Raw genomic sequence first — 26,398 nt, 5'->3', positions numbered from 1 at the left:
CTCATCCTGAATGAGCTTCTGTTTTTAACTCACAAAGCTCCTCTGTTCCAGTGGTATCTACTCCTTGACCTGGGACACTATCAGTACATCAAAAAGATACTGCTCACACTTAGCCGAGGGATGAACCGCTCATTTGAGTTACTCTTTCATCAGTAAGGCAAACTCTTTCAACACATTTTATGTATGCTAGGAGCACCTGAGGAAAGTTATATACACAAATCATTAGGTGAGGCATAGTGTCAACTCCAAAGCTGCCCATTTACATGCTGATTGCTAGTGCTCATTGATCGGAGCAGATAAACTATGGCTACATCGATGACCTAAACTGTTTTTCCTCCTGTGACTTGGGAAGTCGGTCTCACTTCTCTATGGCCATACCTGGCCCAGGGTAGTGAACTTGGACAGACCAACATCATACCTCACACAGTCCAGCAATGACAAACAAAGCTAACCATGTTGACAAAAATGAGTTTTCTTCCAGCTGCTTTCTACCAAAAAAAAAAAAAAAAAAGGCAACGGTGGGGTGGGACGGGTTTTATTTTTATAGATGGGTTGGTCCACACAAGATTGAGCCATTGACACTGCTGGTTACCTCACACCCCTGAACAGCTGAATTTGATATTTTTTACCAGTTTCTGGAATTAATGGTCGATCCAGTAATATTTTGATATCTGGTCCTTGGCATCAGAGGTCACCCATTGGTCATCCTGGATTCTACACCAGTTGAAAAGCTGGATTGGAGGATGTGGGCTAGATCCAAGAACTAAATGTACCTTTGTTGTTGTTTTGTTTTGTTTTGTTTTTGTTTTTGTCTTTACTGAGTTGAACTCTCCTTCCTTACGCCCCACCCCCGCCCCAGTCACCCCCACCCCAACTGAAAAGCTGGAGAAACCCGATGCCCTGGCAAGAAAGAACTCCTGTCCCCCCTGGCAAGAAAGAATTCCTGTCCCGGGTAAGAGTAGAGAATGCAAACAGGGGCCTCACACTGCCTGCAGGCAGACACTGTGAGAGGGGACTCGAGCCTGTCTTATGCCAGAGTAACCACCCCATTAGATGTGACCGATCTAATGTCACCGGGTGGGGAGACACGGAGGGTTATATCACTAGAGAGAGGGTGGCTTCAGGATAGAGGTATTGGCTGAATTTCACTCACACATGGAAGAGTAGGAGCCAGGAATGAGAAGTTTCTCCCTCCAAACACCTGCCATCTTTAGAAGTCCCTGCAAGTACTCCCTAAAATGGGAATGTACCTCAAAAGAGGTTCCATCTTAATGCGGTAATTAATTCAGGCTTATTTCCAACTTTGCACGGAGGTGAGGATAGATTTAATTGTTTGGAAATTTCTTTGAGCTTTGATAAAAAAAATAGCTTTCCAAAAATAAAAAAAAAAATGTTTAAAATAAAGGCTCCAAAACGTACATTTTTGTCCTTACACAGGAAAAAAAATTTTCTTTTCCTGTATTCTAGTTGTTAAATAATTGCACCAAGCTAGTATGTGCCAGAAAAACAAAACTGCGTTGTTTCTTTTTTTTTTTTTTTGAGTCCAGTGACCTCAAAACTATGAGTGTGAATGTCTCTAATAAAAACTCTCTCTCCTTTTTAACGTTTGGGGTTATTTTTGTTGCAATCCCTACATTTCACACCATAATCAAATCAAAGCCTGTTATCTTGGTCTTGCAATATCTGTGACTCAGACTCTAATCATGACTGTGTCTAGCACATATATCAGTAGATACATTTAAAAAATGTGCAAATGTTGAGCTCTTCTTTTAACTTGATCTTGCATATTTCATTTGAAGCCCCTTCTTTAACATACCAAATTCCGTCTTAGAACAAGTTAAGAAAATAAGATGTATTTCCCAACGGAAGTTATCCTGAAAACAAGTTTCAACTTGTAAGGTGCTTTGAGGAATACATTGTTAATTCTTTCAAGTTTCTTGGGTATCAGGTAGTTTTTTGAAAGTTCACCCATCTAAATGGGGTCTAAACTATTCTCTAGAGCCTCCAAATGCGTAAGGAGAGGTGCTGAGAGGTGCCCAATAGTGGAAAAGTCTGCATCGTAACATTCTCAGGCTGCCTGGTTCTGAGTCAGGTATATAGTTACTTCTTGGAGCCACATCAATTTGAGGTGATGTATATACATTCAGTCTTTAAAATGTACCCATTAACTTGAGACCCCCAGATTTCAGACCTTTGGGAACCTCTCTTTTCACAGCTGGACTTTTTCCAGAGGGGGAGGGAATGCATGATCCCTCTCTGCTTTGTGAGTATCTGTTGTCGGGCAGCATTCCCTTCTTTAGAGATATTTATGATAATGTTTATGCATGATAGTCGATTATAAAAGACAGCAGCGTCTGGCCTTCTGGAGATCCGTGCACCTCCATGTGGTTACCTTGGTGAGACTCTCAGAAGCCGACCTGCATTATGAGGCAATTTCTGTTAAAACAACCAAGTCCTGGTAGGCTGGTAAGCAACCTCGTGGCTGGAGGGGAGCGGCTGCTGGCAAGCATGAGGGCACTGAATCAGCGGGTCCTGGCTTTGAACTGGGGCTCTGCCCTCTCACCAGCTGCGTTCCTACTTTGAGCCTTAGTTCTCCACCTGCGAATGAGGATAATAGTAGCCATCCCTTAGAGCTATGTGGGAGACTAAGATGAAAACATAAAGCACCTCGTTCCAGATACACAGGAGGTGGCCCAGAACTGGCAACTAGTCTCATTACTAAGCTGATCAGTCTTATTGCTGCATTTATTACCTGTCAAATGTTCAGACCTTTGGCCTTCAGGTGCTGAGCGCCCCTGAGTCTAACTTGGCCTCTAGCCCACCCATGCATTGCCCCCGTTAAAGTGTTTCCTGAATAGGCTGACCCTTGCAGCCTTATACCTGGACCGACTGGGGCCCCTGAAGCCATCCTGTGTTTGAGGGTGGAAGCTTTCCAGATTGCATAATAGCAAGCACAGCAGCAGCAGAAGCACCCTTCTCATGGACTTATTAAGTGCTGCGGATCGTACTGAGTGCTAGTTCATACGCTGGTGAACTAGCGTTAGTAGATTGTACTGATTAAGGGCGAGGACTCTGGGTCCAGGCTTCCTGAGTTGAATCCCGGCTCCACTACACTTGCTGGTGAGAGACTTCAGGAAAATTACCTCCCTGGGGCCTCAGTGAATTCACCTATCAAGTGGGCTAACAATAGTACTTATCGCCTAAGTTACTGCCAGGATTAAAGGCTGTATAAGTTTCCTAGAGTGCTATAACAAAGCACCACACTCTGGGTGCCTTAGAGGAGCGTGAATTGGAAATCAAGGTGTTGGCAGGGCCACACTCACTCTAAAAGCTCCAAGGGAGGATTCTTCCTTGCCTCTTCTAGCTTCTGGTAGCTCTTGGTGCTCCTTGGCTTGTAGACAGCCATCTTCTCCCCGTGTGTTCACAGTATCTTCTGTCTGTGTGTGTCTGAGTCCAAACTTCCCCTTAGGCCAACCTAATGACTTCATTAAAAAAATTTTTTTTAGGGGCGCCTGGGTGGCTCAGTCGGTTGAGCGTCCGACTTCAGCTCAGGTCACGATCTCACGGTCCGTGAGTTCGAGCCCCGCGTCGGGCTCTAGGCTGATGGCTCAGAGCCTGGAGCCTGCTTCCGATTCTGTGTCTCCCTCTCTCTCTGCCCCTCCCCTGTTCATGCTCTGTCTCTCTCTGTCTCAAAAATAAATAAATGTTAAAAAAAAAATTAAAAAAAAATTTTTTTAGTGTTTATTTTTGAGAGAGAGAGAGAGAGAGAGAGAGAGCATGAGCAGGGGAGGGGTAGAGAGAGAGAGGGAGACACAGAATCTGAAGCAGGCTCTAGGCGCTGAGCTGTCTGCACAGGTGCCCCTGACTTCATTTTAATTAGATGATTCTCTATAAAGACCCTATTTCCAAATATGGTCACATTTTGAGGTATTAGGGGTCAGAACTTGAGCATATCTTTTGTGGGAGGACACAGTTCAACCCATAACATATGAACTTAGAACAATACTTGGAACGTAGCAAGCATTGTATATGTGTTGACAGTTTTTATCTTTAATACCACAATCCAGCCAGGGAAGTACTATTTTTCCCATTTTAGAGATGGAAAAACGAGGCTCTAGGAAGTTACAGATTAGCCTCAACTTCCACAGCTAGAAAGGGGGAAGACCCCTTAACCCAGACTCTGGTCTGTGTGAGTGACCACACGCTTGTCATCTTTCTGCTGTACCCATCATTTCCCAGAGGCAGACAGACTTCCCACAGCCTGGTTCAGTGTGCCTATCATACACGGTTGTGACACAGACTTCCAGTGGGTGGCCCCAGAGGACTGCCCGCAACTCTGGACTCAGCCTCACGAGTGCTGCCTCTGGGTGAAAATGTGTATGTTTTAAAACAATCATTTCCCAGATCTGTATTAGTATTTTGTAATCTGTATTTATATCGCCACGTTTCAACTAAATTGATGTGCCTAAAATGTAACTTCATTTTTCACTTTTCAATGAGCTGTGTTTTTTAAAAAAATTTTTAACATTTATTTATTTATTTTCGAGAGAGTGAGAGAGAGACAAAGCGCAAGCAGGGGAGGGGCAGAGAGAGGAGGGAGACACAGAATCCAAAGCTGACTCCAGGCTCTGAGCTGTCAGAACAGAGCCCGATGTGGGGCTCGAACCCATGAACCATGAGATCATGGCCTGAGCTGAAATCGAACACTCAACCAGCTGAGCCACTCAGGCGCCCCAAGCTCAGTTTTTTTTAATATTTATTTATTTTTGAGAGAGAGAGAGAGAGAGAGAGAAAGAGAGAGAGAGAGAGAGAAGCAGCAGCAGCAGAGGGGTAGAGAGAAGGGGGAACAGAGGATCCAAAGCGGGCTCTGTGCTGACAGCAGAAAGCCTGATGTAGGGCTCGAACTCACAAACCATGAGGTCATGACCTGAGCCAAAGTCAGACGCTTAACCTAAGACTGAGCCACCCAGGCGCCCCTCAGTGAGCTGTTTGAACATTGATTAGACATGGCCACACTCATCTAATGAAAACATACACGGACCCCAGAAAAGTACAATGAATGACTTTAGAAATTCAAGATTAATATCACTTTGTAAAGATGATTATACATCAGAATTAAGAAAGCTTTTGTGTAATAGAGAAATTCCTCTTTTGGTTCCTCATTGGCTGTGGAACCTGTGTGTTTTGTAAAATAATAGGCTATATGGTTGTTTTCTGCATTGTATTTATAGACATAAGTAAATGGTTAAAAAACACACAAAAAAACCAAGAGGTCCCCCTCCTGAAATCAGCATAAATGTATGTTCCAGAATACAAATATGACCACTAACTCTATTGTAGTCATGAAGAGTGAAGAGCAAAGAACATTCTATTGACAGACAGGTAATCAGAGTTCAAGTTGCTTTTGTTCCCTTTGTGCCTACACCCATGCACCACTTATTAGCACTGTGACCTTGAGCAAAATATTCACCCCTTACACACCTAATGCATACATAACACAGAGAATTATTCCTTTCCTCTGAATTTACAGGTAGAGGATTAGATCAAGAGGCCACCTGTGGCCTTATGGTCCCTTTTCTAAGCTATATGTGGGACCATAAGCACTCACAAGGCCCTGTGGTGATAACATCAGACTCAGGTGGTCCCTAATATTTAGTTAAGGGCCTACTCGAGTGGTCAATGTGATTTTCTTTTCTTAATTTTTCATTTTATTTTAAGATTTATTCTTATTTTTTAAAATTTAAATTCAAGTTAGTTAACATACCGTGTAGTCTTGGCTTCAGGAGTAGAACCCAGTGATTCATCGCTTAACATGTAACATCCAGTGCTCATCCTGAAAAGTGCCCTCCCTAATGCCATCGCCCATTTAGCAACCCCCCCATCCAACACTTCTCCACAACCCTCAATTTATTCTCTGTATGTAAGAGTCACTTATGGTTTGTCTCCCTTTCTGTTTTTTATCTTATATTTCCTTCCCTTCCCCTATGTTCACCTGTCAGTCAGAGAAAGATAACAATGTGATTTTTTACAAAAAAAATCTGTCTTATGGTTTCCCTTGGCTGCTGTGCTGGGTCTTCTCTGTTTGTGTATTTGTCTGACTCCACCTCCTCTAGTGCTCCTGGAACCCCAGGAGGCTGAGCTTCTGGATGGCCTCAGCTGGACAGAGGGAGGAGATTGAAGTCACGAGAGTGGTCCTGACGCCCCTGCTCAGTGCTGGCCTCACTCCTCTCCTCCTTGCTCAAGCCTGAGTGGGGGTGGGGGTGGGGGTGGGGGTGCTGGCTCCCTGCTACAGTAATCTTGGGTTGCTTCACCGTCTGCGGTTGGTTCTCCCGAACCCTGGCCACCCCTTTGTAAATAGTCCCTCTTCAGGGGCCTGGACCATCTGTTTACTGTGCCGGGACCTTGACTGAGTCAAGCCATGACTACCTTGAGTTGTACCAGCACATCGTGTCATTAAGAGCATCTCGCCCTGTGAGGAAAGTGAACACAGAGTGATAGAAAGTGAAAATCTGCATCTGACCTAAGAAGTATCCCCTCTCTCATCTGTTCATCATTTTATGCTTGCCATCACCTCGGTGCGCATGAAAAGTCCTCCCTAGCTTTCAAATCCTAGCTCCTCTAGAAGCTTCCCCTGACTCCTCCAGGCCGACTTGGCCTGCCCTCATCCCTCCATTCCTGCTGGGCTCCACGGGTACCTCCTTTCGCGCTTCTCAGGCTTCACTGTTACTGCGAAACAGCAACAAAGAAAGGACGCCTCGGCGTGACGGTTGAGAGTTGCCAGGTAAAATATAGTGTACGCAGTTACATTTGAATTTTAGGTAAACAACAAATAATGCTTTAGCACAAGTCTGTTCCACAGGGTTTTTGGGACGTACTTACGGTAAAAAAAAAAAAAAAATCATTGTTGTCTGAAATTCAAATTTAACTGGGAGCCTTCCATCTTTGTCTTTTTTTTCTTTTTTTCCCCTAAAATAAACCTGGCAACTCTAACTACAATGGCCTTCTAAAGTGGGTGGCTCCTGTTTAAAGAAACTTTTCTTTTCTTTTCTTTTCTTTTCTTTTCTTCTCTCTTCTTTTCTTTCCTTCCTTCCAGCGTTCTATGAGCTAATGAGCCTGCAAATTTGGGAGTTGAGCAGGAGCTCTGGAGGGCTGAATTGCTTTTGAGAAAACTGAAGTCTGGAGAGAAATGTGGCCGGTAGGTGCTGTGGAGCAGAGGGTGGAGAAGAGGCGAATCAATGAGATGGACAAGGCTGGGACCTTTATAGTGAGGGGGCCGAGGAGGAAGCCTGGGTGGGGGAGCTGAGCGGGCTCCGGAGAACTTTGTGTCTGATGCTCAATTTGAAGTTCTGCACATTGTTCTCCAGCCCCCACCCCCACTCCCCTGAATGCCCAGTAAAGTTCACCCCCTGGTGAATATTCTGTGTGTGGGGTTTCTTTGTAGAAATGTAACACAATGCAGGAAAAGGCTGAGCTCCATTTCTGGGGTGTTATATATTATGGAAGCAGGCGTCTCGAGGTCGGAGTGCCTGCAGTTTTGTGGGGCTCCTGGGAATTTGCAAGAATCTTGGTGGAAATAGGGTTGGAACAAACCATGTGGAGAGCTCAGGAGAAAGGCGGTTCCAGCTGATCTCTAGATTACATTTGATTCTCTACCCTAATAATAACAACATAAGTTCATGTTAACAGCGCTTACTGTGCTGTGTGTGTGTATATATATATATATATATACACACACACACACACACACACACATATGTATGTGTGTGTACGTATGTCCACGTATACACAAACACACCCCTCACTTTGTTCAGTTTGAGTAAACACAAAAATCCAGTTACCACAGTTGAGTTAAATAATACCAGCTTCCCAGAAAGAGGATTCTAACTTGAGTTGCCCCCTATATTAACTAAAATAAATATGGCAACCTTAACTGTAGCTCTCGTAACGTAAAGTGTAATTCACTGCTGGCTCCTCAGTCCACAAATCACTACGTAAATAACAAATGTGCATCATGATCAGTGACCAATCGTATCACCTCTTTCAAAGTCTGTTGGTAATTGGTTGTTGGACATGTTGCTTAGTTCGTGCACAGACAGCAAAACATACCACTGTTTTGCCTCCTCGCCTGCCGGTATAATTATAAACCCACATAATTTGACTTTAAATTAAATGCGACAGGTCACCCTGGTTCTCTTCCACCCTTGAATGAAGATGTGAACATTTCCTTTTGACTACAAAAACATTTTCAATAATCCAGGAAATCGATCAAGGAGCTATTTAAACTTTTTAAAAACCTATTTTCTTAGGCAAGCTTTTGACCAGCCTATTGATGCTACAGTGGGAGATCATGAAGTTTCTTTAGCTAAGTTTTGGAAGAAATATGACCTAAAACATGCAGCTGAAAGCATCCAAGCACGATGGAAGCAAGTAACGTGAGTGCAACATGGCAGGAATATCCTGAATTGTGCAAATGACTCTGCAGGATCTGAATCAAAAGTCGTTGGAGTCCTAGAGGAAATAGTTGATCACGGGGATACTGACACCAGCATCACTGGGACCTGTCGCTGTGCAGCCAGAGGAACTTACTGAAGGTGAACTTATTGACATAAATGAAGAAAGCAGTTGTAATGAAGAGGTTGAAGCTGTCCTGACGTGACACCAGCAAAAATTTTCCCATTAAAAGAATTCTCAGAGATATTTCATAACATGGAAACTCAAAGGATAAAATGTTTGAAGCTGATCCAAACTGAAAGGGTAGGACAGGGGCGCATGGGTGGCTCAGTCGGGTAAGCGTCTGACTCCTGATTTTGGCTCAGGTCATGATCACAGTTTATGAGTTCGAGCCCCGCATCGGGCTCTGCACTGGCAGTGTGGAACCTGCTTGGGATTCTCTCTCTCCCTCTCTCTCTCTGCTCCACGCTTTCTCAAAACAAATAAATAAACTTAAAAAAAAAAGGGTAGGGCAATTTGCTAAGGCAAGGAAAATATGCTCACTTGTATTGTGTTATATCTTGGGATGAAGCAGCCAAACAGTGTTCAAAACATTCTGATAAGTTTTTTGTATTTACAAAGACATAAGACTCTTTGGCTGTTGATATTTCTAATGTTTTAAATTGCAATGTGCTAGTAAGTATTAATTTTACTATTTTCTTCATTTCCCTATCATTACTTACAGTAAGAGTTTTTAATATTTTAAAAAAATTTTAATATTTTAAGTACATTAAATTATTTTAAAGTTTTAAAAATATTTTAAAAATAAATATTTAAATATTTAAAAAAATTTAAAGGTGATGGAACAATTATAATTTTTCCCACTGATTATTAGGATAGTTTTGCATGGTTTAAGCTTGCATAGTCATTTTTAAGAATTTTAATTCCAGTTAATTAACATGCAGTGTTCTATTAGTCTCGGGTGTACGATATAGTGACTCAACAATTCTATACATTATTCAGTGCCCATCATGCTAAGTGTTTTTTTAATCCCCTTCACCTATTTCATCCCCACCCCTGTAACCATGTGTTTATTAAGAGTGGTTTTTTGTTTGTGTCTTTTTTTCTTTGTTCATTTGCTTGTTTCTTAAATTCCACATATGAGTGAAATCATATGGCTTTTGTCTTTCTCTGATTGACTTTTTTTGGTTAGCATTATTTTACCCTCTACATCTGTCCATGTTGTTGCAAACGGCAAGATTTCATTCTTTTTATGGCTGAGTAATATTCCATTTTTACATATCCCACTTCTTCCTTATCTATTCATCAATTGATAGACATGTGGGCTGCTTCCATAGTTTGGCCTTTGTAAATAATGCTGCAATAAACATAGGGGTGCAAGTATTCCTTTGAATTAGTGTTTTCATATTCTTTGGGTAAATACCCAGTAGTGGAATTACTGGATCATATAGTAATTCTATTTTTAATATTTTGAGGAACCTCTATACTGTTTTCCACAGTGGCTGCACCCGTTTGCATTCCTATCAACAGTGCACAAGTGTTCCTTTTTCTCCACATCCTCACCAACAATTGTTATTTCTTGTCTTTTTGATTTTAGCCTTTCTGACAGATGTGAGGTGATATCTCATTGTGGTTTTGGTTTGCATTTCCTTGACAATGAGTGATGTTGAACATCTTTTTATGTGTGTGTTGGCCATCTGTCTATTTCTTTGGAGAAATGTCTATTCATGTCTTCTGCTCATTTTTAATTGGATTATTTGTGTTTTTGGTATTGAGTTGTAGAAGCTCTTTATATATTTTGAATATTAACCCTTTACTGGATATGTCATTTGCAAATATCTTCTCCCATTCAGTACATTGTCTTTTAGATTGTTGATTGTTTCCTTCACTGTGCAGAAGCTTTTAATTTTGATGTAGTCCCAATAGTTTAATTTTGCTTTTGTTTCCTTTGCCTCAGGAGACATATCTAGAAAAATGTTGCTATGGGTGATGTCAAAGAAATTACTGCCTGTGCTCTCTTCTAGGATTTTTACGGTTTCAGGTCTTACATTTAGGTCTATAATCTATTTTGATTTTATTTTATGTGTGGTGTAAGAAAGTGCTCCAGTTTCATTCTTTTGCATGTAGCTGTACAGTTTTCCCACGCCATTTGTGGAAGACATTGTCTTTCTCCCATCGCATATTCTTTCCTCCTTTGTTGAAGATTAATTGATCATATAATTAGGGGTATATCTCTAGGTTCTTTATTCTGTTCCTTTGATCTGTGTGTCTGTTTTTGTGTCCGTACCGTACCGTTTTGATTATTCAGCTTTGTCGTACATCTTGAAATCTGGGAATGTGATACGTCCAGTTTTGTTCTTCTTTTTCAAGATTGCTTTGGCTATTCAGAGTTTTTCTGTAGTTCCATATAAATTTTAGGATTGTGCTAGTTCTGTAAAAAATGCTGTTGGTATTTTGATAGGGATTGCATTAAATGTTTAGATTGCTTTGGATAGTATGGACATTTTAACAATATCTGTTCTTCCAATCCATGAGCATGGGATATCTTTCCATTTGTTTGTGTTGTCTTCCATTTCTTTCATCACTGTTTTATAGTTCTCAGACCTCCTTGGTTAAGTTTATTCCTGGGTATTTTACTCTTTTTTGTGTAATTGTAAATGGGATTATTTTCTTAACTTCTCTTTCTGCTACTTCATTATTAGTATATAGAAATACAATGGATTCCTGTATATTTAATTTTGTGTCCTGCAACCTTACTGAATTCATTTATCAGTTCTCATAGCATTTTGGTCGAGTCTTTAGGGTCTTCTATATATAGTATCCTGTCATCTGCAAATAGTAGAAGTTTTACTTTTTCCTTACCAGTTTGGATGCTTTTTATTTATTTTTGTTGCCTGATGGCTGTGGCTAGGATTTCCAGTATTATGTTGAATAAAAGTGGGGAGAGTGGACAGCCTTGTCTTGTTCCTGACCTTAGGGGAAAAACTCTCAGTGTTTTACCATTGAGTGTGATGTTAGCTGTGGCTCTTTCATATGTGGGCTTTATTATGTTGAGGTATGTTCCCTCTAAACCTACTTTGATGAGGCTTTTTATCATGTTTGGATGTTGTACTTTGTCAAATGCTTTTTCTGCATCTATTGAAATGATCATAAGGTTCTTATCCTTTCTTTTATTAATGTTATGTATCACATGGACTGATTTGCAAATATTGAACCACCCTTGTATCCTCGGAATAAATCCCACTTGATAGTGGTGAATAATTTTTTTAATAAATTGTTGAGTTCGGTTTACTAATATTTTGTTGAGGATTTTGCATCTATGTTCATCAGAGATATTGGCCTGTAGCTCTCTTTTTTTGTAGTATCTTTATCTAGTTTGGGTATTAAAGAATGAATATAGAATGATTATGGAAGTGTTTCTTCCATTTCTATTTTTTGGAGTAGTTTGAGAATAATAGGTATTAACTCTTCTTAAATGTTTGGTAGAATTAATCTGTGAAGCTAGCTGGCCCAGGACTTTTGTTTGTTGGAAGTTTTTTGATTACTGATTGCTGGTAATTTGTTCAAATTTTCTGTTTCTTCCTGATTCAGTTTTGGGAGGTTATATGTTTCAAGGAATTTATCCCTTTCTTTTAGGTTGTCCAATTTGTTGATTTATAGTTTTTATAATATTCTTTTATAATCCTTTGTATTTCTGTGGTGTGGGCTATTCCTCCTCTTTCATTTCTGATTTTGTTTATTTGATTCCCCCCTCCCTTTTTTGATGAGTCTTGCTTAAGGCTTATCAATTTTGTTGATCTTTTTAAAGAACCAGCTCCTGGTTTCATTAATCTCTTCTACTGATTATTTTAGTTTCTATTTCATCTATTTCTGCTCTAATCATTATTGTTTTCTTCCTTCTACTGGTTTTGGGTTTTGTTTGGTCTTCTTTTTCTAGCTCCTTTAGATATAAATTAGGTTGTTTATTTGAGATTTTTCTTACTTCTTAAGGTAGACCTGTATTGCTATAAACTTCCCTCTTAGAACAGCTTTTGCTGCATTCCAGAGATTTTGGATCATTGTGTTTTCATTTCCATTTGTCTCCATGTATTTTTTGATTTTCTTTTTGATTTCTTGGTTGACCCATTCATTGTTTAGTAGAATGTTATTTAACCTCCCTGCATTTGTGTTCTTTCCAGAGTTTTTCTTGTGGTTGATTTCTAGTTTCATAGCATCGTGATTCAGTCTTTCTGAATTTGTTGAGACTTGTTTTGTGGCCTAATCTGTGATCTGTTCTGGAGAATGTTCTATGTGCACTGGAAAAAAAAATATGTAGGGGCACCTGGGTGGCTCAGTTGGTTAAACATCCAACTTCAGCTCAGGTCATGATCTCACAGTTCATGAGTTCAAGCCCCACATTGGGCTCTGTGCTGACAGCTCAGAGCCTGGAGCCTGCTTCGGATTCTGTGTCTCCCTCTCTTTCTGCTCCTCCCCTGCTTGCACTCTGTCACTGTCTCAAAACTGAATAAACATTAAAAAAATTTTTTTAATGTGTATTCTTCTGTTTTAGGATGAAATGTTCTGAGTATATTTGTTAGATTCATCTGATCCAATGTGTCATTCAAAGCCACTGTTTCCTTGTTGATTTTCTATTTGGATGGTCCATCCATTGATGTCAGTGGGGTGTTGAAGTCCACTATTATTATTGTATTACTGTCAATTACTTTCTTTATGTTTATTATTAGCACTTTATATATTTGGGTCCTGCATTGTTGGGTGCATAAATATTTATAATTGTTATATCTTTTTGTTGGATTTTTTCCCTTCATGATTATAATGATTATATAGTGTCCTTCTTTGTTTCTTGTTGCAGTTTTTGTTTTAAAGTCCATTTTGACCAATATAAGTATTGCTACCTCAGCTCTTTTCACTTCCATTTCCTTGATAAATGCTTTTCCATCCCTTAACATTCAATCTGCATATGCCTTCAGGTCTTAAATGGATCTCTTGTAGGCAGAAAATAGATGGGTCTTGCATTTTTATCCATTTTGTCACCCCATGTCTTTTGATTGGAGCACTTAGTACATTTACATTCAAAGTAATATTGATAGGTATGTACTTTATTGCCATTTTGTTACTTGTCTTATGGTTGTTTCCATAGTTCTTCTCTGTTCCTTTCTTCTCTTGCTCTCTTCTCTCACGGTTTGTTGACTTTCTTTAGTGATATACTTGAATTCATTTCTCTTTGTTTTTGTGCATGGTCATTTTTATGGTCCTGCACTACCATGCAAAGGGAGAATTACATATCTATATGTATCTATCACCATAATTATTATCATGCCCATTAGATAAGAAAATTGATGCCTCAGAGAGTCAAAGCTACTTATCCAAAGTCATACAGATAGTAAATAGTAGAGTTTGAATTTACACCTATGCAATCTGCCTCTAAGACTTGCCCCCTTAACCATTATGCCACACTGTTGCCCCCACCAAGCTATGAGCACTTCAAATACAGAGGCCATAATTTGTGATCTTTAAATGCCTGGCATGTAAACATTTGATGTGGCGTGAATGAAAAAAAAAATGAAATAAGAAACTATAAAAGGAATTAACATTTACTGTTTGAAAATAATGAGAAAACATTAAGACTGCTTGAAGATGAAGTCGTAGCAACAACCTTATAGATGTCCTTCAGTTATAGATAAAATGGGCAGATCCACAGCTATCTCATTTGATGTGAAGGCCAGCCATTTCTGGGATGTCTGGGAACATATAAGAGGTGCAGAGGATTATTCGGGTATTTGCCAAGAAACTTCTGGTGATGGTCATTACGTCAGAACACACTTGACTGAGACTTTGAGGAATAAAAAATGAAGGTTTCCTATCCTGCTCCTTTCATACAACAGTTCTAGGTGTGGAAACTGTTCCACGAGTATCCTCTGAGACAGGCAGGCAGTAGCCCCCATGTTTGCCACTGGCCTGAGTAGCCACTAGCTGCTCCCAGTTAAATGCAGCAGCTCTTAAACTGAGGTGACATCTATGGATGGGCTTCAAGAGTTCACAAGTCCTTCAGGTAGCAGGTTGATTGCCACATTTTGTGTTAATAAGTTTATAAACGTTTGGGTCTTAGGGATAAAGGAGGAGAAAAGAGAAAAACATTCAACTGTATTTGGAAATTTTTCTACCAGGAGCTGCCCTCATTTTCACAGTGAGTAATACACCTTCTGGAACAAATTTTAGAGCCCTACTTAGCTGTCACTTGGGATGAGCAGAAGTAGACCTTCTTTACACCATGCCCGAAAACCACCTGAGATTTGAGATTTGTGGTTTGTGTCCATGTCAGGAAAGTTTCTGTTGAAGTCTTGAGGAAAGGGTCCAAATAATGAAACTATAGCAAAGCTCTGTTTGGAAAGCCCAAACCAGAGGAAAACCAAGGAGAGTTGCAGATGTATAAAAATAGATGTGGGTCAGACAGAAATATGGAGATGAGAGCTTGTGGGCTGCAGAAGCCAGTACATTGTGTTTTGTTCTGTTCTGTTTTTATAGCCACCACATTTGCCCAGGCAATAAAAACAAAAGAGCGAGAGAGAGACAGGGTAGGTAAGGAAACCAGCTTGAGTAAGAGCGGACTCATACTGTTACAAGCACAGACTGCCAGCCTTAATATATTCATGGGAAGAAAATCAGCTCATCTGGGAGAGAAGATTCAGAGCAGACATGAGATGGGAACATACAGCCTCCTTCTGACTTCCCAGAACAAAGGGATGCCCCTGGGGACTAGCACAGCATCTATGATTGAGCCTTTGAAGAATACATCTTCTCGTTTTAACTCAAGGCCCTAAATCCACCCAAAGAATAAAACCTACTTTCTAAACAGAGGTCGGAGGATAACCTCCTTGTTGAAAGACCTCCACTGTTAACAGAAACCCATTAACTCACGTAGGGAGAACTACTGGTCCCCGGATCTTCCTTAGGTGCCCTTCACTCATAGGAAGTGAGCAAACACCTCTGTTCCAGCACATCACTCCCAGCCTGTGGAGAAATGTTGACTTCCATGGGTCCAAGTTTCCTTTAGAATGGATGAACCACTCTGGGCCAGCCTAGACCAGCCAGTGTGCTAGATGGGAGCAGGAACCAAAGCCATCCTTGGGGTCCTTGTGTTAAAGATGCCTCTCTAAAGAATGCTTTAATTATAAAGTTATTGGAGCTCCCTTGAATGAGTGGGCACCACTGATTCGACTGGTGTGTAAAAGGAGTACCAAGGCTAATGCTACATCCCACATAATGGGGAGGAGAGAATATCCAACATGAAAAAAGCTAAGGGACCCAGATAACCACAGGAAACAAGATATCATCATTTGAAAATTTAAAATATGCCGGAACTGTGTTACCTGCACACATAGATTCTGTCTCTCCTCAGTGAGGCGCTATACATGTTTCCAAAGAAACGTGTGTAAGAGGTAGAGAATTTAATGTAACAGACATTCTCTAGAAGAATGTTCTCTCTCTGTCTCTCATCTCTGTGTCTCTCCTGCACAGACACCTTCCACCATCCAGTCACATGGCAGCTCTATAATCCACAGGAGGCTCCTTATAAATTTTTACCCAGAAAGCAAAAGAAGGCAAGAGAGTTTCCACCCTTTACGGTCTAGACGGTTGAGTGAGAGTGTTAAAAAAAAAGAAAAATATTTTACCAAGTGATATTGTGGCATTTCTGAGATATACAATAGAGGTTGTAAGTACTTTTAAACATTATTTTTTTGTTGCTTCATCCTTCTCTGCAAGTAACACCTAGTGGAAACTGAATCACATGAGGCCCCTGCTTAGATTCGGGTTTCAGGCATTTCTTCTAAAATAGTCAAAACAGTTCCAAACAAAAGCAGAGATTCCTACACCCCTCCCACTTGGTACCTGTCCCCATTATTCCCATACCTGATATCCCTAGCTTTTGCAGCCCTTTCCTGTGACTCATCTAGAAACTTCTCTTGGTTTACTGACTTCAGTAACACTTTCGACACCCCTTTCCAATTTTGCACCCTTGCTCAGTGTCTGTGACACCAGCTCCAGATAAGATACCCCTGCCCTTAGGAGGGCATTAGAAGACATCTACAGGGGAAGACCAGAAAGGACACATTTCCCAATGAATATTGTCACGATTATCTTGCCTTGTGAAAAGGATAAGTGAGCATTAGTAGGATAATAGAAAACATTTTAGGTACAGGATGCAAGTTTTGGGTAAAGAAAGCAGGTAATAAATTATACTCGTGAGAGGGTTTCTCTTGATATTATTAAACTTTGATACACTAAAAACAAAAAAAGTAACATGGTTAACCAATAATGCTCCTACTTTTAATGAGTTAGAACACACTAGGAATTATCCTCAGCAAAAGAGTGGGTGAGAATCCTTACAATTCTTAAGTTAAGTTGGCAGCTTGGTCCCCTTCTTAGTCCGGGCCCAAGGAAGCCTGTCTCTTTTATGCAAAAGGACCTCTGTTGAGTATTACATACAGGGCATTGGAGGATGGGGACCACATGAATTTATTTTGAATGTCTAAGCTTATCACAATGCAGAGCCCATAGGACCCTGACTAAATGTTAGTTGAAGGAATAACTAACCATTGGAGAAATTGCTTAACCACTGGAGAAATCTTAACCATTGGAGAAATTGCTCAAAGTTTTTTACTTTATTTTTTAATTTTATCAGTCCACATGTGAAAGCTTTGGTCAGGGTCAAAAATCTAACTCTGTAGCCTTGGGTAAAAACCATTTTGTCTGGATCTCTGGGCTTTAAATTCAAAGCATGATTTGTAGAAGGCCTGGGTTTCTGTGATGAAATAAAAGGTTTTCCTTTATAATATTTTGGGTCTTCAAATTTTCAAAATTGTATTTTATGGTTTCTCCTTGCTTTCATTCAAAAACAAAGTGTGTGTGTGTGTGTGTGTGTGTGTGTGTGTGTGTGTGTGTGTGTTGGGGTGGGGTGGGGTGGGGTAGGGGTGCTCGGGAAGAAAGAACAACAGCAAACAAACAAAAAAACCCACTTGGATTTAGCGTAGTTAGTGAGCTCGGTGAAGCATATTTCATCGTGATGCCAAATGACGCTCACTAAAATTGCAGCAGTTTTTGATGCACTTGCCAATGTTTGTGTTATTTTTACTTTAAAGATGTAGCAGATTGCTCCAAAATAAATAATTTAAGCCTAACGTTTCAAAAGAGTCCAAGCGCTTGCGTCTTTCACTTCTGGCTTCTCTTCTGGGACTAAGCTGTGCCCAACAGAAGCAATCCTCATTTCTATATAACACTCCATTTGGAGGGTTGTTTTCTTGCTTTGTTTTCCAAAGTTGAATCTATTTTTCACCATTCTGTTCCAAATGTCGTAGATCCTATCAGTGCTCTGTGCTGAAGCGATAACTCCTCTTATCCAGGGAAACAAGGGAATAAACCCCCCAGCATCTAGATTCGTGACTGTGTGGGAGCAGAGCTTCGGAGGGGTGCTCCGGGGTGAAAAGCTAATCCAAGCCCTATGGGAATCTACAGTTTTCATACTGATTCATACTTAGATTTCAAGCTGTGAACAATGGGTCAATTTGTGCACACCATGTCCTCAGTGTAATTTAAAATAGCTTGGCAAGTTAACTTCACAAAAAATGACCCCATCCTCAATTATTAGACTACTCATTGGATTGTTCTTGTGGTACAGTCTAAGAGAGAAGAAATATCTATGATGAAAAAATCAAAAGAAAATCTTCATGCTGTTCTGTACTTAACTAAATGTGCATGAATGGCTTTTATAAACAGAAAAGAGAAAATGGCTTTTATAAAAAGACCAGAACAATAAACTGACAGCCTTGTGTTCTCATTAACATAGGCCGCCATTGTGAGGTCCATCAGATGATTGGAAACTACATGTGGGACCCCAGCACCAACAAGTCATTTGACATTGGTGTCAACAGAGACAGCCTGATGCCTCTCTGGTGGAATGGATCAGAACCTCTGTGGGTCACTCTGACCAAGGCCAAAAGGAAGGTCTACATGTACTACTGGCCAGGTGAGTGTGTTGGCCTCCAGGCCCCTCTAGCCTTCCAAATCTCAAACACCATGGAGTCTCTGAAGACAAACGATGTAATTGTCATGTTCTAAGACCAAGCCAAGGTTTGGGAAGTGGGAACACTACAAGAAATATGTTTTATGGGCATGGTTTTTAAACTTTTGTTTTGAGCTCTCTAGCATTGGACCAGACACCACGCCATTTCCTGATTTCCTTGGTTCAGCAGTACTGCTTCGGTATATCCTGCTTTTTCATGTGCAAAAGTGTGGATATACAAAAGAGATAAATTAGGTGTTGCTTCTCTGCTTTACAAAAGAATCTGGCATACTGTTTCTATGGATTTTGAGCTCCCCTACAATGCTGAAAACAGGACTCAAAGCTCTTCCAACTTTTGGGTACTATAGTAAATGAAGTCTCTCTGCATTTATATTCCTCCTGTACATAGTAGATCAATGAGAAACTAAATTACTTTACTTACTGCAGTGAGGTAAGTCATTGTGCAAACTACCCTGACTCCTGTGAGAAGTCTTCAGAATACTCTAGTCTTGGCAGTCAAAACCCTTTCACTACGGATGAGAGGATTTAGTGATAATAAAATAATCAACTTACAGGTGTCTTCCCATTGGTGGGATTCGTTCTTTAGGTGAGTGGGCAAATTGACCTTCCTATGTACGTGGCCATAGATGCTTTTTTTTCCCAAATTCTTAATGGTGTTACACTGCTGATTGCCATCATGGAAGAAGATATCAGGGGAGGCCTGGAAGAAATAAAGGGATTAATGGGGAGAGACAGCTAGGGGAGCTCACTGGCAGCAGCCTGATAAAATTGTGAGAGCACGGTGGGTTGTGGGAGACCATGGCAGGTGGAGGTGGGGGAGGACGGAGAGAAGGATGAGTAAGCCGAGGCTGAACCACAGATGGCCCACATTGAGGGCGTGGGCCTTCAGCAGGAGTTTGGAGAACGCTGGTTGGAGGTGGTCACATGGAGAGCTGCTCGGGGCACTCAAGACTGTGCCAACTCTTAGAGGAGCATAGCACACAGACAGATGGAGACTGTGGAAAGCAGACCCACAGCTGAGCTGGGGTAAGCACCCGGAAAGCTGCCACTGAGCAGAGACTAGCATCCGTAGGTGAGCCCGTGAAGGCCAGAGCAGACCGCATGAATTCAAACTGGGCATGAGAACCAGTATACACAGGATGGCTCTGCTGGCAGGTGGAATTTCAGGGGAGTACTGGAGTTTCTTCAGAAGACACCTGGGATTCTGCCCATAGCAGCTACTCAGCTGACACGAGAAGAAGCTTTCAAGCAAGGGAAGGGTTTAAGAGGACTTTATTACCTTAAATGGAGACCCAGCTTTTCTCAGAGTTGGACATGAGATGAAGGAAAGAAGTCAGTGCCTCAGCCAAGCTAATCAGAGTTGCTAGAGGATCCAAGCTCACGGGTCAGTCCAATGTGATGAGGTCTCAAGCCAGAAGACGCACTTTGAGGTCATTCTTGGAAATAATTATCAACAAATAAAAGGACCCACATGCATAGGCCTAGGAGAGGGAACAGACTGGGCATGCGGACTTAGGGGCCACCTTCCACAATCTAAGGGCAATCGAGATACATGTCGCGCCACTGCCGGAAGGGCCATCTTCCATGGTACCTGGTTAATTTAACTTCCTGTGTCTTGGAACTTGAGCTTTTCATATGCTCTGAAGAGCACATCCCGCATAATTTCTCCCCAGCCCCTCCACACGGTGGCCTTTCAGATAGCCGTGTCTGGCAATGCACACGAAGATGGGGACATGTCCTGAAGGGAGACAGGACCTCTCTCTGCAGCCTTGAAGAGCATTATTCTCATCCTGGGGAATCTGGCCCCTTCATGCTAATAGACAACTTGAAGTTATATATCCCTGAATATCCAAAAAAAAAAAAAAAATCTCAAAGCTAACTTGCACGTAAAACGTCGTGTTGCTCCTTCAAAACAGCTCCTTAAGGGCAAGAAAGGGCCAATCACTTCCTTTGATTCATGGTTCAACAGCTAATATGATGTGACAAATATGCCTTAAGATCAGTTTATAGTGTTAACTATTAGGAGGAAAGAAGCTAAAAAGAAAGGCTCCTAGAATTTTCTCAGCAACCCAAATGAAGATTAGCTAAAGATATAGCCACGTCGAAGCCTTGACAGAAATTGGATGTAAAGTCTCTTGTTTTTCAGACACTGTCCAGTCCTTCTAAGCCGGAAACCCAAATAAAGGCTCTCTGAGAGCTAGGTGTTTCTGAAGGGCTCTTTCTCGCACCCTCCATTCTTCCTGGCCGACCGCTGAGGGATTAATGGTCACTTCCATCCTTTCTCCCTCCAACTTGGTCCTCTCCAGCCCCTCCACAGCTAATAGCCCCATGAGTGTTCATTTGTCTCTGCGAGATTAAGTGAAGTGCAATGGCGTTTCTTCTAAACATGACTTGATTTTATTTTTCTTCTCAAATCCTCCTCTTCCTTCTCCGCTTCCCACAGGACATTGTACAGACCTCTGGATGAGGCCTGGAAAATCTTCATTCCTCCAGTGAGCTGTGTTATGACACTTTGAGTCTCGCCATGAAGTCAATATTTAGAAGTGCAATTTAGAAATGGCAGTAGTTCAAGCTTTCCTGTCAGGTAGATAAAGCAGCAGACGGAAAAATTCATCAGTGGTGAAGAGTCCAAAATAGCCCACCTCAAGTCTCAAAGGAATTTAATATTGTAAACAGACCCTTTATTGCCCCACCCGGTGATGCCATTGAGTTGTGCAGGGAGAAGTGCACCATGGGAAATGATCCCGAGCCCTGAATCAAACATCTCTTTGGGAAGCCCAAAGAGATCATCCAGGAACTGCACAGCTGGGGCCTAGTAATGTTCTGGAAAGGACAAGAGCTGAGCATGTGTCGTTCACTAACTGTATCCCCTACTCCATCCCTCTAGTTTGAGATCAAAGAAATTTTATTGGGGGAAAAGGAAGAGGCTCCAATAGTCACTTCATATTAAGGGGAACCCAAAGCAGAGAAGGATTGAGGAGGAGGAGAAATGAGGTGAAAATGGCAGGATAAGTAAGATACCATATGGAAACGGAGTTTGAGCTCCTTGGACAGTCAGTGCTGCCATACGTAGTGGCAGTGGTTTTGAAGTTTGTTCTTATGGCTCTCATGAAATACAAAAAAGGAACAAAAATTAGCAACTTTTTAGGAGTCTATGGCTAAAACTCTTTGGAGTGTTTGAAGACTCTAAGCTCTACGTCATTTATCATGCGTTTTGCAGTGTTAACTCCCTACGGCCAAGTACTCATGGGGACTTGAGAGCAATCATTCATATGGCCCTGGGCAGTGTTGGGTGTAGGTCTGGGCTCTTCCTGTCCTGTACAGGTGTTCAGATAAACAGAGTACCTTCTGTGTGGGGAAGGACACACTTCCACCTGGCCTTCCCTTCCCTACTTGCCAAAGGTGGGCTGGGTGGGGGCTTTATGGGTGGGTATCTGACTCAGCTCCTGTTGACTTTCAGTTGTTACAAGCAAGGTGATTTCATCTGCAGGGGTAAAGAGACCCGTATTGACTATGGATGGAGGATTGGGGATTATTCACAGCATCCTTCCCTTTCCTGTTGGGCTGAACTTAGATACATACATGGCACAGGGAAAATTAGGGGCCCAGCATCAATTCTACAAATGTGTGAGTTAACATTTTATATGGCTCAGTTCTTTGACTCTATGAACAGGACTCCAAATTACTGGATAAAAACTGAATTTTTTTTTTAAGAAAATACTTGACATTTAAATGCAAGGGATTCAGAGTCTCACTAAATTTTCCAATAACATCACCAATTTAGCATTACACTTTAAGATGTATGTTAAGTTTGGAACCCAGAGAGGCCTTAGTATGTAGTTTGCTGATTCCTACACTTGTAAATCAAGACCACATTAGGAAAATGACCAAAACTATGGATCCCCTTTGCAGAAAAACACACCCGTGCATACCACACTGATAATTTTGTGCTCATGCAACCCAAGTGACAATGATGAGGACTGGTAAGTGGTCTTTGACATAGCAACACGTGCACATCTAATCTATGTCTAATTGGTTTGATTTTTTTCATGTGATAGAAACATATGTTAAACATTACCACAGTACCAAGTGAAATCTGGGGCCCTGTAATTAATCTTGTCTGGCCAGAGCGGGCTTGGGTCACAATCCTGTAAGGCTCTTTGGGTTGAATTCACCTTGAGTCATTTCCTTTGTCTGTCGTAACTTTGGTAAGGTCTGCATCACTGATGTTTCTGTCTGTGTCAGCAAGAAAAAGATTACGAATTCTCATTTCAAGTCGGAGGTTGTCTTAAGAAGTGATCTTCAAAAGCATCCTGCAGGGTTCCTAGGCGTCAACCACTTCTGCTGCAGAGAAACTGAAGAGGTGGTGTCTCTCTGGACCGCTGCCTGCAGGAGCAATTCCTCCAGTCCTCATAGTTGTCCAGCCGCATCCAGTCTCCTTCTGCAGGCTGGCGTCTCGGCCAAAAGGGCTCGTAGTTTCTCAGCAGCATCCATTATGGTAATTAGAGAGCCTGAAAGAGACATCCAGGGATGAACTTCTATTCATCACAAGTCGTGGCAAATCCGCTTCTTCATAAAACATCTTAAAAGGAAGGGTGTGACTCCAGGCCCCGGAATCAGCTCTTAGGAGACAACTATGAGGAAAACCAGATACAGGCTCTCCTTACTCCATCCTCCCCTCCCTCCAAGAACTCACCATCCCGTGGAGGAGACAGATGATAGTCTTATACTTGGCCAGATAAATGCGTATAAAAACCCACTTGCTAAAAGCATAGTAGTGAAGAGTGTATTGCACTGTGACATCATCTAATAAGAGAGGGTGACACCTTGGGTAAGTTGGGGGATCGATGGGAAGGAGCATGCAGGCTGCGGGAGCAGCAGTGTGAAGGTCTGGAAGGGCCGGGAGAAGCGTGGCAGGCCCAAGAAATGGACAGGGAGGGTGGGTGTGCCGTGGATGAGGTGGAGAGAAGGCTAGGCCAGGCCAGGTTCTAGGGGCCAGGCTGGAGAATTTATTCCTACCCTGAGAGGAATAAGAAGGCACTGGAAGGCTTTAAGGAGGAAGGCAGCAGTGTCATCCTTGCATTCTGACAAGACCACTCTGGCTGCTACGTGGAGAATGGAATGTGGCACCCAGAGTGGATGGAATAGTCTGGAAGCTATTGTGTGGACCTCGGAAGGAGGTGAGAATAGCTTGGACTAGCGTTACGGAGGTGGTGAGAAATGGGATGCCTGGGGACACATTTAGGAATTAAAATCACCAGGACCCGGTGATGAATTGGACTCGGGATTGAGCAGTGACAGGCATGACCCCTGCTTCTGGCTAACAGAACTGCAGGGATGGCAAGTCTTCACTTCAACAGGGGAAACTGAAAGAGCAGTGATTTGGGGGCAGAGGCCTTGGGTTGATGCTGAGACATGTGCAGTGGGCACGTCTAGAGCTCAGGGAAGAGAAGCTGGAGGCACAGAGGTGTGGTTCGGGGCGGAGGCATCAGGGGTCATTGACGCTGTGGGCCTTCTGGAAGCTTACCCAGGGAGAGAGCAGGGTGAGGAGAGGAGAGGGTCCCAGACACAGCCTTGAGGAAGTTAATGATAAAATGGAGGTGGGCCTGGAAAAGAAACAAAGGAGTAGCTTGAGAAGCAAGAGAAAAAACAGGAGTTGTGAAATGTCTAATAACAGTGAGGGGGCCTGGTCAGGCGTCGGACTTTGGCTCAGGTCATGATCTCATGGTTCGTGAGTTCGAGCTCCTCATCGGGCTCGCTGCTGTCAGCACAGAGCCCACTTCGGATCCTCTGTCCCCCTCTGTCTGCCCCTTCCCCCTTGCACACTCTCTCTCAAAAAGAAAGAAATCTTAAAAAAAAAAAAAGAAAGAAAGAAAAAGAACGGTGATATTCCTTTTAAAAGGTGCCTAATAAGGGACTTGATCTCGTCTGAGAAGGCAGGGAAAGCTGTCACTGAGAGAGTGACTCCAGCTGAAATCTGTTGGCACATGGAATACAATGGCTTCAAGATGGGAATGGCCATCGTCGGTGCTCACTTTGGAGGCATGATAAGTGGCCTGCAAAGAGAGCATCCGGGTTGATTATTGGGGATGTCCCTGGCAAGCTCTGAACTCTGAAGAGTTTAATCTCCTTTAACATTTTCTGATTTAGACTAATAATAATTATTAATAATGCAAGGTGTTCTTTAATTTCTATCTACTGCAAGAGAGTCCTGACCTTAATAGTGACGATGATTTTATGATTATGATACTTCATCTGGAATTGGTTTTGAAGAAAACAAAACATACAAATAATAAAATTTGCTACGAGTTTTCCCACAAAGACAATTTTCAGTTAAACAGGAAAAAAGTTATGAAAAAAAAAACAACCCAACACCTCTTTTTTCTGGTTAGTGGCTGCTTCGAATGCCATTGAGGAGTTGGTACGTTCTAATGAGAAATGGGGCCTATTTCCTTGGGTTGGGAGGCAGACAGGAAGTCGGTAGTTACCATACACCAGGGATGTTGGGATTATAATAGACGTAAGGTATTGAATGATCACGTAGGCCAGATCTCTAGGAGCATTTGAGGCAGAGGAAAGGATTGCATGCTGTGGTTCAAAGGCAAAGCAAGCAAGGGCATGTCGTCCTTGCAGATCTGCAGAGCAAAACAAGGTTGCAGCTGATTGACTAAGGTGGGCGTGAAGAGACAGAAAACCAGCACTGGCCAGATCTTTAAGTACCTTAGATGCTATGTAAGGCAATTTGAGTCTAAGGGACTATTAATACGTTAGGATCAATGGCAGACAGATAAGCCCCCAAGTGTCAGTGGCTTAACCCAGTAGTTTACTCTTTGCCCACAGAAAGTCCACAATGAGTGTTCCTGATCAGCCATTGACTCACCAAATAACTATGCAGACACTGCCGGGGACTGAAATATGACACACACCCCCTCCCCCCATTTTGTATCTTGGATACAATCTCCAGTGTGATGGTATTTAGCGGTGGGACCTTGGGGAGGCGATTAGGTTTAGCTGAAGTCATGAGGATAGGGCTTCCGTGCTGGGGTTAGTGCCCTTACAGGAAGAAGAAGAGACCAGCGCCTCTCTCAGCCACACAGTAAGAAGGTGACCATGTACAAACCAGGAGGAGGTGCCTCACCAGACACCAAATCTCCTAACACCTCGATCTTGAATTTCCCATCTCCAGGAACTATGAGAAAACGTTTGTTGGCTAAACCACCCAGTCAATGGTATTTTGTTACATCAGCCCAAATGCACTAAAGCAGAAAGGAAGAGGGAAGATGAAAAAGACGATCAGGAAGAAAAGAAACATGAGAGACAGACATTACCCCAACATTTGTTAGACCAAGTGAGGAGGCAAACAGGCCAGAAGGCAAGCCTTCGGATTAACTGCAAATCAGAACAAGGGCGAGGGATTTTCAGGGCTCCCATTCCTGCCGTCATTGGGACTTGTGAAGTGCGGGCATTCATCCTCAGAGCACTTACCCTCCTTCTCCCGGGGGCTCAGGGCTGCCGACCATACTCCACCTGGCCTGGCCTCCCAAGCGACACAACAGCCTCAAGGCTCCCTAAGCCTTCTCTGACTCACCCTGTGTCCCACCTGTCAGTGTCCCTGCTGCCAGCTGATCCCATCAAGAGATTTCAAAGAAGGCTAATGATGGGGCATCTCAGGGCAGACAGCATTTTATTCTAACATCCCCCGGTGCCTTGCTAATTTGAAGCAATGACTAATATGGGAATTGTAGCCTACAGGGTAGGAGCCAGTGAGGAAGAAAGTTTTGTTCTGTGGGATCAGAATTGCTGACCTCTCTCTGGGCTGATTCTGGCATTCTGCCAGCTCCAGAGCTTGTTCAGGGTCAAGGTTAA

General features: G+C 42.2%; 1 protein-coding gene across 1 annotated transcript in view; it reads left to right on the top strand.

Annotated features, from left to right (window-relative positions):
- Positions 1–26,398, top strand: part of ENPP6 (ectonucleotide pyrophosphatase/phosphodiesterase 6) — a 108,843-nt gene that overhangs the window by 36,127 nt on the left and 46,318 nt on the right. The window contains exon 2 of the mRNA XM_027077090.2: positions 18,296–18,475. Coding sequence (XP_026932891.1) covers positions 18,296–18,475 — 180 coding nt within the window. The remainder of the gene's footprint in view (positions 1–18,295; positions 18,476–26,398) is intronic.

This window comes from Acinonyx jubatus, chromosome B1, assembly GCF_027475565.1.
Source record: "Acinonyx jubatus isolate Ajub_Pintada_27869175 chromosome B1, VMU_Ajub_asm_v1.0, whole genome shotgun sequence".
Classification (NCBI taxonomy): domain Eukaryota; kingdom Metazoa; phylum Chordata; class Mammalia; order Carnivora; family Felidae; genus Acinonyx; species Acinonyx jubatus.
The sequence above is the reverse complement of the archived record's forward strand: the minus strand, read 5'-3'. Positions and strand labels throughout refer to the sequence as shown.